The 15727-nt window shown below is 45.5% G+C and overlaps 1 protein-coding gene across 1 annotated transcript in view; it reads left to right on the top strand.

Moving 5' to 3' along the window:
* Positions 1-15467, top strand: part of LOC142708460 (endothelin-converting enzyme 1-like) — a gene marked incomplete at its 3' end in the record, with an annotated part of 46235 nt that extends 30768 nt beyond the window's left edge. The window contains exons 5-6 of the mRNA XM_075848385.1: positions 14910-15034; positions 15321-15467. Coding sequence (XP_075704500.1) covers positions 14910-15034; positions 15321-15467 — 272 coding nt within the window. The remainder of the gene's footprint in view (positions 1-14909; positions 15035-15320) is intronic.
* Positions 15468-15727: the final 260 nt, after the last annotated feature.

The following is a 15727-nucleotide window of genomic DNA, read 5'->3' as shown; positions in this document are numbered from 1 at the left end:
ATTACAGGGAAGTAATGGGACTGTACTGAGGTATTACAGGGAAGTAATGGGACTGTACTGGGGTATTACAGGGAAGTAATGGGACTGTACTGAGGTATTACAGGGAAGTAATGGGACTGTACTGGGGTATTACCGGGAAGTAATGGAACTGTACTGAGGTATTACAGGGAAGTAATGGGACTGTACTGGGGTATTACAGGGAAGTAATGGAACTGTACTGAGGTATTACAAGGAAGTAATGGAACTGTACTGGGGTATTACCGGGAAGTAATGGAACTGTACTGAGGTATTACAGGGAAGTAATGGAACTGTACTGAGGTATTACAGGGAAGTAATGGGACTGTACTGGGGTATTACAGGGAAGTAATGGAACTGTACTGAGGTATTACAGGGAAGTAATGGGACTGTACTGAGGTATTACAGGGAAGTAATGGGACTGTACTGAGGTGTTACAGGGAAGTAATGGGACTGTACTGGGGTATTACAGGGAAGTAATGGAACTGTACTGAGGTATTACAGGGAAGTAATGGGACTGTACTGGGGTATTACAGGGAAGTAATGGGACTGTACTGAGGTATTACCGGGAAGTAATGGGACTGTACTGGGGTATTACAGGGAAGTAATGGGACTGTACTGAGGTATTACAGGGAAGTAATGGGACTGTACTGGGGTATTACAGGGAAGTAATGGGACTGTACTGAGGTATTACAGGGAAGTAATGGAACTGTACTGGGGTATTACCGGGAAGTAATGGAACTGTACTGAGGTATTACAGGGAAGTAATGGGACTGTACTGAGGTGTTACAAGGAAGTAATGGAACTGTACTGAGGTATTACCGGGAAGTAATGGAACTGTACTGGGGTATTACAAGGAAGTAATGGAACTGTACTGGGGTATTACCGGGAAGTAATGGAACTGTACTGAGGTATTACAGGGAAGTAATGGGACTGTACTGAGGTGTTACAGGGAAGTAATGGGACTGTACTGGGGTATTACAGGGAAGTAATGGAACTGTACTGAGGTATTACAGGGAAGTAATGGGACTGTACTGGGGTATTACAGGGAAGTAATGGGACTGTACTGAGGTATTACCGGGAAGTAATGGGACTGTACTGGGGTATTACAGGGAAGTAATGGGACTGTACTGAGGTATTACAGGGAAGTAATGGGACTGTACTGGGGTATTACAGGGAAGTAATGGGACTGTACTGAGGTATTACAGGGAAGTAATGGAACTGTACTGAGGTATTACCGGGAAGTAATGGAACTGTACTGAGGTATTACAGGGAAGTAATGGGACTGTACTGAGGTATTACAGGGAAGTAATGGGACTGTACTGAGGTATTACCGGGAAGTAATGGAACTGTACTGAGGTATTACAGGGAAGTAATGGAACCGTACTGAGGTATTACAGGGAAGTAATGGAACCGTACTGAGGTATTACAGGGAAGTAATGGAACTGTACTGAGGTATTACAGGGATGTAATGGGACTGTACTGAGGTATTACAGGGAAGTAATGGAACTGTACTGAGGTATTACAGGGAAGTAATGGAACTGTACTGAGGTATTACAGGGAAGTAATGGGACTGTACTGAGGTATTACAGGGAAGTAATGGGACTGTACTGAGGTATTACAGGGAAGTAATGGAACTGTACTGAGGTATTACAGGGAAGTAATGGAACTGTACTGAGGTATTACAGGGAAGTAATGGGACTGTACTGAGGTATTACAGGGAAGTAATGGGACTGTACTGAGGTATTACAGGGAAGTAATGGAACTGTACTGAGGTATTACAAGGAAGTAATGGGACTGTACTGAGGTATTACCGGGAAGTAATGCAACTGTACTGAGGTATTACCGGGAAGTAATGGAACTGTACTGAGGTATTACAGGGAAGTAATGGAACTGTACTGAGGTATTACAGGGAAGTAATGGGACTGTACTGGGGTATTACAGGGAAGTAATGGAACTGTACTGAGGTATTACAAGGAAGTAATGGAACTGTACTGAGGTATTACAGGGAAGTAATGGAACTGTACTGAGGTATTACCGGGAAGTAATGGAACTGTACTGGGGTATTACAGGGAAGTAATGGAACTGTACTGAGGTATTACAGGGAAGTAATGGGACTGTACTGAGGTATTACAGGGAAGTAATGGGACTGTACTGAGGTATTACAGGGAAGTAATGGGACTGTACTGAGGTATTACAGGGAAGTAATGGGACTGTACTGAGGTATTACAGGGAAGTAATGGAACTGTACTGAGGTATTACCGGGAAGTAATGGAACTGTACTGAGGTATTACAGGGAAGTAATGGAACTGTACTGAGGTATTACAGGGAAGTAATGGAACTGTACTGAGGTATTACAGGGAAGTAATGGAACTGTACTGAGGTATTACAGGGAAGTAATGGAACTGTACTGAGGTATTACAGGGAAGTAATGGGACTGTACTGAGGTATTACAGGGAAGTAATGGGACTGTACTGAGGTATTACAGGGAAGTAATGGAACTGTACTGAGGTATTACCGGGAAGTAATGGAACTGTACTGAGGTATTACAGGGAAGTAATGGAACTGTACTGAGGTATTACAGGGAAGTAATGGAACTGTACTGAGGTATTACAAGGAAGTTATGGAACTGTACTGAGGTATTACCGGGAAGTAATGGAACTGTACTGAGGTATTACCGGGAAGTAATGGAACTGTACTGAGTTATTACAGGGAAGTAATGGAACTGTACTGAGGTATTACAGGGAAGTAATGGAACTACTGAGGTATTACCGGGAAGTAATGGGACTGTACTGAGGTATTACCGGGAAGTAATGGGACTGTACTGAGGTATTACCGGGAAGTAATGGGACTGTACTGAGGTATTACCGGGAAGTAATGGGACTGTACTGAGGTATTACAGGGAAGTAATGGAACTGTACTGAGGTATTACAGGGAAGTAATGGAACTGTACTGAGGTATTACAGGGAAGTAATGGAACTGTACTGAGGTATTACAGGGAAGTAATGGAACTGTACTGAGGTATTACAAGGAAGTAATGGAACTGTACTGAGGTATTACAGGGAAGTAATGGGACTGTACTGAGGTATTACAGGGAAGTAATGGGACTGTACTGAGGTATTACAGGGAAGTAATGGGACTGTACTGAGGTATTACCGGGAAGTAATGGGACTGTACTGGGGTATTACAGGGAAGTAATGGGACTGTACTGAGGTATTACCGGGAAGTAATGGGACTGTACTGAGATATTACAGGGAAGTAATGGGACTGAACTGGGGTATTACAGGGATGTAATGGGACTGTACTGAGGTATTACAGGGAAGTAATGGGACTGAACTGGGGTATTACAGGGATGTAATGGAACTGTACTGAGGTATTACAGGGAAGTAATGGAACTGTACTGAGGTATTACAGGGAAGTAATGGGACTGAACTGAGGTATTACAGGGAAGTAATGGGACTGAACTGGGGTATTACAGGGATGTAATGGGACTGTACTGAGGTATTACAGGGAAGTAATGGAACTGTACTGAGGTATTACCGGGAAGTAATGGAACTGTACTGGGGTATTACAGGGAAGTAATGGAACTGTACTGAGGTATTACAGGGAAGTAATGGAACTGTACTGAGGTATTACAGGGAAGTAATGGAACTGTACTGAGGTATTACAGGGAAGTAATGGGACTGTACTGAGGTATTACAGGGAAGTAATGGGACTGTACTGAGGTATTACCGGGAAGTAATGGAACTGTACTGGGGTATTACAGGGAAGTAATGGAACTGTACTGAGGTATTACAGGGAAGTAATGGGACTGTACTGAGGTATTACAGGGAAGTAATGGGACTGTACTGAGGTATTACAGGGAAGTAATGGAACTGTACTGGGGTATTACAGGGAAGTAATGGAACTGTACTGAGGTATTACAGGGAAGTAATGGAACTGTACTGAGGTATTACAAGGAAGTAATGGAACTGTACTGAGGTATTACAGGGAAGTAATGGAACTGTACTGAGGTATTACAGGGAAGTAATGGGACTGTACTGAGGTATTACAGGGAAGTAATGGGACTGTACTGAGGTATTACAGGGAAGTAATGGAACTGTACTGAGGTATTAGAGGGAAGTAATGGAACTGTACTGAGGTATTACAGGGAAGTAATGGAACTGTACTGAGGTATTACAGGGAAGTAATGGAACTGTACTGAGGTATTACAGGGAAGTAATGGAACTGTACTGAGGTATTACAGGGAAGTAATGGAACTGTACTGAGGTATTACAGGGAAGTAATGGAACTGTACTGAGGTATTACAGGGAAGTAATGGAACTGTACTGAGGTATTACAGGGATGTAATGGAACTGTACTGAGGTATTACAGGGATGTAATGGAACTGTACTGAGGTATTACAGGGAAGTAATGGAACTGTACTGAGGTATTACAGGGAAGTAATGGAACTGTACTGAGGTATTACAGGGATGTAATGGAACTGTACTGAGGTATTACAGGGATGTAATGGAACTGTACTGAGGTATTACAGGGAAGTAATGGGACTGTACTGAGGTATTACAGGGAAGTAATGGAACTGTACTGAGGTATTACAGGGAAGTAATGGAACTGTACTGAGTTATTACAGGGAAGTAATGGAACTGTACTGAGGTATTACAGGGAAGTAATGGAACTGTACTGAGGTATTACAGGGAAGGGAAGTAATGGAACTACTGAGGTATTACCGGGAAGTAATGGGACTGTACTGAGGTATTACCGGGAAGTAATGGGACTGTACTGAGGTATTACCGGGAAGTAATGGGACTGTGTGGTGTAGTAGGTCCCCCCACCCTGCGCTGTCATCCCATGTGGTTTCCATGATGACGCCGGGACCGCGTGGCGCTAATTCCGTAACTCCCCGGTGTTCACCAGATTATGAGCGAGTCATATTAACCCCTGAGCTGCTGCTTTGTTAGTGTGTAATGTGTGGAAGTATTTGACAGTCACCGCATACTGCAGATCTGACCTGTGCGTAACAATGTGTCACTAAGGCCTTGTTACCACTCTGCTCCAAACCTTTACATTAAACATGTCAATAGGCCCCTGTCCGGCTGCTGCACATTGGCACACCCTTGACTTACGTGGGTTCCATTGTTTTGCTGGAAAAGATAATGCTGAGCTATTCTGCCCGGGAAAAACAAAAGCTGTGAACACCGCCTTATACTTCAGAGCTGAAATCTCCTAACATTCCCGATTTTATTTCAGTGTCTGCGTGGAGCTTGTTCTGATTTGCAGTGTCCCATTCACAGAAAGCACTGTAGTTACTGGAAATGGTAATTCAGACATCTAGTAACAACCAGAAGAATAGTGAGTGCAGCTCTGGAGTATAATACAGGATGTAACTCCGGATCAGTACAGGATAAGTAATGTAATGTATGTACACAGTGACTCCACCAGCAGAATAGTGAGTGCAGCTCTGGAGTATAATACAGGATGTAACTCAGGATCAGTACAGGATAAGTAATGTAATGTATGTACACAGTGACTCCACCAGCAGAATAGTGAGTGCAGCTCTGGAGTATAATCCAGGATGTAACTGAGGATCAGTACAGGATAAGTAATGTAATGTATGTACACAGTGACTGCACCAGCAGAATAGTGAGTGCAGCTCTGGAGTATAATACAGGATATAACTCGGGATCAGTACAGGATAAGTAATGTAATGTATGTACACAGTGACTCCACCAGCAGAATAGTGAGTGCAGCTCTGGAGTATAATACAGGATGTAACTCAGGATCAGTACAGGATAAGTAATGTAATGTATGTACACAGTGACTGCACCAGCAGAATAGGGGGTGCAGCTCTGGAGTATAATACAGGATATAACTCCGGATAAGTAATGTATGTACACAGTGACTCCACCAACATAATAGTGAGTGCAGCTCTGGAGTATAATACAGGAGGTAACTCAGGATCAGTACAGGATAAGTAATGTAATGTAAGTACACAGTGACTCCACAAGCAGAATAGTGAGTGCAGCTCTGGAGTATAATACAGGATATAACTCGGGATCAGTACAGGATAAGTAATGTATGTACACAGTGACTCCACCAGCAGAATAGTGAGTGCAGCTCTGGAGTATAATACAGGATGTAACTCAGGATAAGTAATGTAATGTATGTACACAGTGACTCCACCAGCAGAATAGTGAGTGCAGCTCTGGAGTATAATACAGGATGTAACTCAGGATCAGTACAGGATAAGTAATGTAATGTATGTACACAGTGACTCCACCAGCAGAATAGCGAGTGCAGCTCTGGAGTATAATACAGGATGTAACTCAGGATCAGTACAGGATCAGTAATGTAATGTATGTACACAGTGACTGCACCAGCAGAATAGGGGGTGCAGCTCTGGAGTATAATACAGGATATAACTCCGGATAAGTAATGTATGTACACAGTGACTCCACCAACATAATAGTGAGTGCAGCTCTGGAGTATAATACAGGAGGTAACTCAGGATCAGTACAGGATAAGTAATGTAATGTAAGTACACAGTGACTCCACAAGCAGAATAGTGAGTGCAGCTCTGGAGTATAATACAGGATATAACTCGGGATCAGTACAGGATAAGTAATGTATGTACACAGTGACTCCACCAGCAGAATAGTGAGTGCAGCTCTGGAGTATAATACAGGATGTAACTCAGGATAAGTAATGTAATGTATGTACACAGTGACTCCACCAGCAGAATAGTGAGTGCAGCTCTGGAGTATAATACAGGATGTAACTCAGGATCAGTACAGGATAAGTAATGTAATGTATGTACACAGTGACTCCACCAGCAGAATAGTGAGTGCAGCTCTTGGGTATAGTACTGGATATAACTCAGGATCTGTACAGGGTAAGTAATGTATATACACAGTGTACTCCACCAGCAGAATAGTGAGTGCAGCTCTGGAGTATAATACAGGATGTAACTCAGGATCCGTACAGGATAAGTAATGTAATGTATGGACACAGTGACTCCACCAGCAGAATAGTGAGTGCAGCTCTGGAGTATAATACAGGATGTAACTCAGGATCAGTGCAGGATAAGTAATGTAATGTATGTACACAGTGACTTCACCAGCAGAATAGTGAGTGCAGCTCTGGAGTATAATACAGGATGTAACTCAGGATCAGTACAGGATAAGTAATGTATGTACACAGTGACTCCACCAGCAGAATAGTGAGTGCAGCTCTGGAGTATAATACAGGATGTTACTCAGGATCACTACAGGATAAGTAATGTAATGTATGTACACAGTGACTCCACCAGCAGAATAGTGAGTTCAGCTCTGGAGTATAATACAGGATGTTACTCAGGATCAGTACAGGATCAGTAATGTAATGTATGTACACAGTGACTCCACCAGCAGAATAGGGGGTGCAGCTCTGGAGTATAATACAGGATATAACTCCGGATAAGTAATGTAATGTATGTACACAGTGACTCCACCAACATAATAGTGAGTGCAGCTCTGGAGTATAATACAGGAGGTAACTCAGGATCAGTACAGGATAAGTAATGTAATGTAAGTACACAGTGACTCCACCAGCAGAATAGTGAGTGCAGCTCTGGAGTATAATACAGGATATAACTCGGGATCAGTACAGGATAAGTAATGTATGTACACAGTGACTCCACCAGCAGAATAGTGAGTGCAGCTCTGGAGTATAATACAGGATGTAACTCAGGATCAGTACAGGATAAGTAATGTAATGTATGTACAGTGACTCCACCAGCAGAATAGTGAGTGCAGCTCTGGAGTATAATACAGGATGTAACTCAGGATCAGTACAGGATAAGTAATGTATAAACACAGTGACTCCACCAGCAGAATAGAGAGTGCAGCTCTGGAGTATAATACAGGATGTAACTCAGGATCAGTGCAGGATAAGTAATGTAATGTATGTACACAGTGACTCCACCAGCAGAATAGTGAGTGCAGCTCTGGAGTATAATACAGGATGTAACTCAGGATCAGTACAGGATAAGTAATGTATGTACACAGTGACTCCACCAGCAGAATAGTGAGTGCAGCTCTGGAGTATAATACAGGATGTAACTCAGGATCAGTACAGGATAAGTAATGTATAAACACAGTGACTCCACCAGCAGAATAGTGAGTGCAGCTCTGGAGTATAATACAGGATGTAACTCAGGATCAGTACAGGATAAGTAATGTATGTACACAGTGACTCCACCAGCAGAATAGTGAGTGCAGCTCTGGAGGATAATACAGGATGTAACTCGGGATCAGTACAGGATAAGTAATGTAATGTATGTACACAGTGACTCCACCGGGAGAATAGTGAGTGCAGCTCTGGAGTATAATACAGGATATAACTCGGGATCAGTACAGGATAAGTAATGTATGTACACAGTGACTCCACCAGCAGAATAGTGAGTGCAGCTCTGGAGTATAATACAGGATGTAACTCAGGATCAGTACAGGATAAGTAATGTAATGTATGTACACAGTGACTCCACCAGCAGAATAGTGAGTGCAGCTCTGGGGTATAGTACTGGATATAACTCAGGATCTGTACAGGGTAAGTAATGTATATACACAGTGTACTCCACCAGCAGAATAGTGAGTGCAGCTCTGGAGTATAATACAGGATGTAACTCAGGATCCGTACAGGATAAGTAATGTAATGTATGGACACAGTGACTCCACCAGCAGAATAGTGAGTGCAGCTCTGGAGTATAATACAGGATGTAACTCAGGATCAGTGCAGGATAAGTAATGTAATGTATGTACACAGTGACTTCACCAGCAGAATAGTGAGTGCAGCTCTGGAGTATAATACAGGATGTAACTCAGGATCAGTACAGGATAAGTAATGTATGTACACAGTGACTCCACCAGCAGAATAGTGAGTGCAGCTCTGGAGTATAATACAGGAGGTAACTCAGGATCAGTACAGGATAAGTAATGTAATGTAAGTACACAGTGACTCCACCAGCAGAATAGTGAGTGCAGCTCTGGAGTATAATACAGGATATAACTCGGGATCAGTACAGGATAAGTAATGTATGTACACAGTGACTCCACCAGCAGAATAGTGAGTGCAGCTCTGGAGTATAATACAGGATATAACTCAGGATCAGTGCAGGATAAGTAATGTAATGTATGTACACAGTGACTCCACCAGCAGAATAGTGAGAGCAGCTCTGGAGTATAATACAGGATGTAACTCAGGATCAGTACAGGATAAGTAATGTATGTACACAGTGACTCCACCAGCAGAATAGTGAGTGCAGCTCTGCAGTATAATACATGATGTTACTCAGGATCAGTACAGGATAAGTAATGTATGTACACAGTGACTCCACCAGCAGAATAGTGAGTGCAGCTCTGGAGTGTAATACAGGATATAACTCAGGATAAGTAATGTATGTACACAGTGACTCCACCAGCAGAATAGTGAGTGCAGCTCTGGAGTATAATACAGGATATAACTCAGGGTCAGTACAGGATAAGTAATGTAATGTATGTACACAGTGACTCCACCAGCAGAATAGTGAGAGCAGCTCTGGAGTATAATACAGGATATAACTCGGGATCAGTACAGGATAAGTAATGTATGTACACAGTGACTCCACCAGCAGAATAGTGAGTGCAGCTCTGGAGTATAATACAGGATGTAACTCAGGATAAGTAATGTAATGTATGTACACAGTGACTCCACCAGCAGAATAGTGAGTGCAGCTCTGGAGTATAATACAGGATGTAACTCAGGATCAGTACAGGATAAGTAATGTAATGTATGTACACAGTGACTCCACCAGCAGAATAGTGAGTGCAGCTCTGGAGTATAATACAGGATGTAACTCAGGATCAGTACAGGATAAGTAATGTAATGTATGTACACAGTGACTCCACCAGCAGAATAGTGAGTGCAGCTCTGGAGTATAATACAGGATGTAACTCAGGATCAGTACAGGATAAGTAATGTAATGTATGTACACAGTGACTACACCAGCAGAATAGTGAGTGCAGCTCTGGAGTATAATACAGGATGTAACTCAGGATCAGTACAGGATAAGTAATGTAATGTATGTACACAGTGACTCCACCAGCAGAATAGTGAGTGCAGCTCTGGAGTATAATACAGGATATAACTCAGGATCAGTACAGGATAAGTAATGTATGTACACAGTGACTCCACCAGCAGAATAGTGAGTGCAGCTCTGGAGTATAATACAGGATATAACTCAGGATCAGTACAGGATAAGTAATGTATGTACACAGTGACTCCACCAGCAGAATAGTGTGTGCAGCTCTGGAGTATAATACAGGATATAACTCAGGATCAGTACAGGATAAGTAATTTATGTACACAGTGACTCCACCAGCAGAATAGTGAGTGCAGCTCTGGAGTATAATACAGGATATAACTCAGGATCAGTACAGGATAAGTAATGTATGTACACAGTGACTCCACCAGCAGAATAGTGAGTGCAGCTCTGGAGTATAATACAGGATGTAACTCAGGATCAGTACAGGATAAGTAATGTATGTACACAGTGACTCCACCAGCAGAATAGTGAGTGCAGCTCTGGAGTATAATACAGGATATAACTCAGGATCAGTACAGGATAAGTAATGTATGTACACAGTGACTCCACCAGCAGAATAGTGAGTGCAGCTCTGGAGTATAATACAGGATGTAACTCAGGATCAGTACAGGATAAGTAATGTATGTACACAGTGACTCCACCAGCAGAATAGTGAGTGCAGCTCTGGAGTATAATACAGGATGTAACTCAGGATCAGTACAGGATCAGTAATGTAATGTATGTACACAGTGACTCCACCAGCAGAATAGTGAGTGCAGCTCTGGAGTATAATACAGGATATAACTCAGGATCAGTACAGGATAAGTAATGTAATGTATGTACACAGTAACTCCACCAGCAGAATAGTGAGTGCAGCTCTGGAGTATAATACAGGATGTAACTCAGGATCAGTACAGGATAAGTAATGTAATGTATGTACACAGTGACTCCACCAGCAGAATAGTGAGTGCAGCTCTGGAGTATAATACAGGATGTAACTCAGGATCAGTACAGGATAAGTAATGTAATGTATGTACAGTGACTCCACCAGCAGAATAGTGAGTGCAGCTCTGGAGTATAATACAGGATGTAACTCAGGATCAGTACAGGATAAGTAATGTAATGTATGTACACAGTGACTCCACCAGCAGAATAGTGAGTGCAGCTCTGGAGTATAATACAGGATGTAACTCAGGATCAGTACAGGATAAGTAATGTAATGTATGTACACAGTGACTCCACCAGCAGAATAGTGAGTGCAGCTCTGGAGTATAATACAGGATGTAACTCAGGATCAGTACAGGATAAGTAATGTAATGTATGTACACAGTGACTCCACCAGCAGAATAGTGAGTGCAGCTCTGGAGTATAATACAGGATGTAACTCAGGATCAGTACAGGATAAGTAATGTAATGTATGTACACAGTGACTCCACCAGCAGAATAGTGAGTGCAGCTCTGGAGTATAATACAGGATGTAACTCAGGATCAGTACAGGATAAGTAATGTATGTGCACAGTGACTCCACCAGCAGAATAGTGAGTGCAGCTCTGGAGTATAATACAGGATGTAACTCCGGATCAGTACAGGATAAGTAATGTAATGTATGTACACAGTGACTGCACCAGCAGAATAGTGAGTGCAGCTCTGGAGTATAATACAGGATGTAACTCAGGATCAGTACAGGATAAGTAATGTAATGTATGTACACAGTGACTCCAGCAGCAGAATAGTGAGTGCAGCTCTGGAGTATAATACAGGATGTAACTCCGGATCAGCACAGGATATATAATGTATATACTCCTCTATAGTTTCCGGGTGGCGCTGATGTGATCCCGGCCTTGATGTTGTTTTTTATGCTTTAGGTTTTATTAGTGACACTTTTCCTGCTACCAGAGTTGCAGAATGTCTGAAAATCCCTGGCAGAGAAAGGCTTAAAGAGCCACTGTCCATGAAATGTTCGCCACCTTTCCAATACTGTGTTCCAGTTCTTCACCATTTTCAGGGTTTCTGCTTGCTGTCAGTGAATGTGAACGTTCTTTCCGCCAGCCGCTCAGAATGTTTTGCTCAGTGAATAGTTTACACTGGTGTGTGGGTTCTTTAGCCCGTGGATGTGTTTCCATTCACTGCCAGTCAGCAGAGGTTCTGTAAGTGGTGTATATAAGAAGCTTTTCTTAGGCTAATATGAGATGGCGTCCGGCGCCCTCAGTGAGGATCTCGTTCTCACGGCTGCGGCTCTTATCTCCACGGCACAGACCTGTGGCCTTCAGAGCCGGCTCTTATCTCCACGGCACAGACCTGTGGCCTTCAGAGCCGGAGCCAAGATCCCCGCCCCGGCCCCTCGTCCTGTGTCCACACTGCAGATAAGTGGTGTTTACACAGAACAGTCCGGGGGTCCGGCCGCCCCAAATCCAGAACTATGACCGCTGCCCTGGTCATTGTCATCTGTCCTGGGGTACGAGGGTGCCCACGTTGGTCACCTGACAGAGCGGGGGGGGGGGGGCAGCGCCAGATTATAATCCTCTCCGATTACAAATATAAATAAATAGGATTATTGCCTGTGTGGGGGAGGTGTAATTAAAGGGGCATCGCCCCAGAAATAGCCAATAAGTAGAAGTCCTCGAGTCGTCCCCTTCTATGCGGATGTCACCCAGCTTTCCTAGAAACAGATAATTAGGAATATGGCTACAAACAGCCACCCAGCTTTCCTAGACCCCTGAACGGCAGATTTACCACATTGTCATGGAGATACGAGCAGATCGCTGTACGAGTCCGATGTCTGTCAGGACTCCAGGAAAGCTGAGTGACATTCCTTGTTCCCCCGTTTGCTTTTCAGTTGTAACCATTCAGATCACCCATGTTTTAGAGGATGATGGGAGTATTTCCTTGAGATGAGCGATGTCCCCCTGATAACTCTCCCTGGCCCCCGGAGTCTAGTTTCGGTCTGCGGGGCCTCCGCTCATCTGCTTTAGGTTCTTGGATGGGTCAGGAATGAGCGGAACGTGTGGGACTCGGCTCATGTGGTGTTAGGGGGGGGGGGGGGCTCAAGGCGGCTGAACTATTCTAGAAGTCAGAGGCTGTAATTGGAGCCAGATGGATTTGCTGGGGCCACGGCCTTTATATTGACACACGGGGCCCCCGGGACTGATGGTCAGGAGCTGGAATGCAGATACCGGTTGTGCTCGTCTCGTGGAGGATGATGGGGGTGGTGGTGAAATCACAATCTCTGGTCACTACTGGGTCACAGATACGACGACGACCTGACGCAGAGGAATCGCTCCTTCATTCTGGAGCCCCACCGGGTTTCCGGCTTTATCTGCGTTTCCCCTTAAAATGTTTGTCTTTATTCCTCCGTTTTATGGCGGGCGTGACTTGCGTACATGATCTGTTGATGCGGTTTTCTTGAGCTCTGCTCGTTTCGGCGGTGCCTAAAAGTTGTGAAAAAATAAATTAGTGTTAAGAAAAATCCCTGCGATCAGCGGGGTCCGACTTCCCGTGCCTGGATGGGGTTTTAGTTTTCAGCTCTGCGGGTCACAACTGGCCCGATAAAGATAAGCCCCTTATCCCGCCGCTGCTCTCCCTGCCTGTGCGGAGCGCTCCTCTGACAGCACGATCACCCTGAGATGTCCAGATCACTGACTGCTCCCCCGTCCAGCGGCGTCCCGGGGGTCCTGATACCTAAACTCCTTCTCTGCAGGGTTCACTGTTCCCGCGCTCCCGTCCTGCGGGCGTCCTGACTTCTGAAATAGACCTGAATTCTCTGGCCCACCGGTTGGAATCTTGTACCGTCTGGGTCGAGACCTCTGCACAGAGTGGAGCAGACTGAGCCGGGACGTGGGTGTCCTGCGGATGTCGGCTCAGTCCCCTGCAGAATAAGACCCCGGAGATGATGATTGGGGGTGAGGTTATGGAGGCAGGTAAGGGGTCAGCCTCGCCCTCCCCCTCACCCAAAAATACAAGTCTGAGAGTCTCGGTATTAGCGCTTCATGACGTCCTTATTGAGGACACTTTTTATATACCTGAACCTCCCACAGTGGAAACTTGTAGGCCCCGTGACCTCCTGAAACGGTGAGATGGCTCCTGGCTGTGGCACGATCTTCAGATCCCACGGTCGTCCACTCAGTATCCGGTTTCTCCGACTGTTTGGCCGTCAGACCACTATCTCCAGAGCTACGGCTCTTCCCTTATCACTGGGGATCCCCCTCTTCCCTTTCTGCATCCTCCGCTCCCTGACTTAGAGGGATTCTGCTCCGGTTTGGGGTGTTGGACCGGCCTGCTTGGTGCCGCGCTCCTCCGTTGTCCCCTCTCCGATTGGAGGGCCACTGAAGTGACTGCGGGACTGGTTCTGGATTCTGCGCGTCTCCCGTTTCAGGAGTGTGACTCTGATGCCCCGCGGGTTCGTGTTCTCTAGATTCCGCCATCTACTGACCACCCCCCCCCACCCACGGAGGAGCCGCGAGAATTATCTCCTTGTATCTGGATCGTACATTAGTTTCCCGGCCTCCTCCAGGGCTTTGGTTTGCAGGTCCCCCTCCCCCTCATTATTCCGGCTGCCTATATAACGTAATATCCGGCGCCGTTCTTGGCTTTGTGTTTACGTTTTTCTTGCGATTCCTCGTTAACCTTGTTTTATCTTTTGATCTTCTCCTGGACTAGAAAAACCTTATCCACGTAATAAGTGTGATCTCCGGCGGCTCCGTGGAGGTTGTGCTGTGATCCGGCCTCCGGGGGGCGCCGGGCGGTACTGACCTGTAACACTGGAGCGGATGATGAATGGCCTTTGTTTTTGTTACTCCAGAGAACTCCACCATGAACTACAGCAGCGTCGCCGAGCACAAGGCGCAGAGGTATTACCAGGCCTGTCTGAACGAGTCCAAGATCGAGGAGCTCGCAGCGAAGCCCCTGCAGGAGCTGATAGAGAAGGTGGGACTGTGCGGGGGGTGGTCCTGTCATAATGGAGGGGGGTGCTGTCCTGTGATAGCGGAGGAGGGGGGTGGGTGCTGTAATAATGAGGGGGGGGTGCTGTCCTGTGATGGCGGTGGAGGGGGGGGCGGGTGCTGCCCTGTGATGGCGGTGGAGGGGGGGGGGCGGGTGCTGCCCTGTGATGGCGGTGGAGGGGGGGGCGGGTGCTGCCCTGTGATGGCGGTGGGGGGGGGATTGGCCGCTCTTCTCCGGAGCTCCTGTTGATCGGATCTCTCCCTTCTTGCAGCTCGGTGGCTGGAATATTTCTGGGCCCTGGGATAAGGAGAACTTCCAGGAGACCCTGCAGGCCGTCACCGCTTATTACCGCATCTCTCCGTTCTTCTCCGTATTTGTCAGCGCAGACTCCAAGAACTCCAACAGTAATGTCATCCAGGTGAGAAGCGGCTCAGCCGCCATTTCCTGCTGATCTTCCATCCGCTCCATTTCCACCTGTTCACATGAAGCGTTGGAATCTCCGTCATCTGCTGCTGTAAATGGGCCTTTACACTCCAGTCACATCTAGAGCTGCAATCACAGGTCTGCTGCTCCAATCATAACGTCAGAAGTGATTGCAGCTCTGGATGTGACTGGGTGAGATCCCGTGGGCGCTGCTTTCTGGCGTTTTGTGGATTTTTGTAAAAATGCTCCACTTTC

This window comes from Rhinoderma darwinii, unplaced genomic scaffold (assembly GCF_050947455.1).
Source record: "Rhinoderma darwinii isolate aRhiDar2 unplaced genomic scaffold, aRhiDar2.hap1 Scaffold_3923, whole genome shotgun sequence".
NCBI lineage: Eukaryota > Metazoa > Chordata > Amphibia > Anura > Rhinodermatidae > Rhinoderma > Rhinoderma darwinii.
Note: the sequence above shows the minus strand (reverse complement) of the source record. Positions and strands in the feature narration are given on the sequence as shown.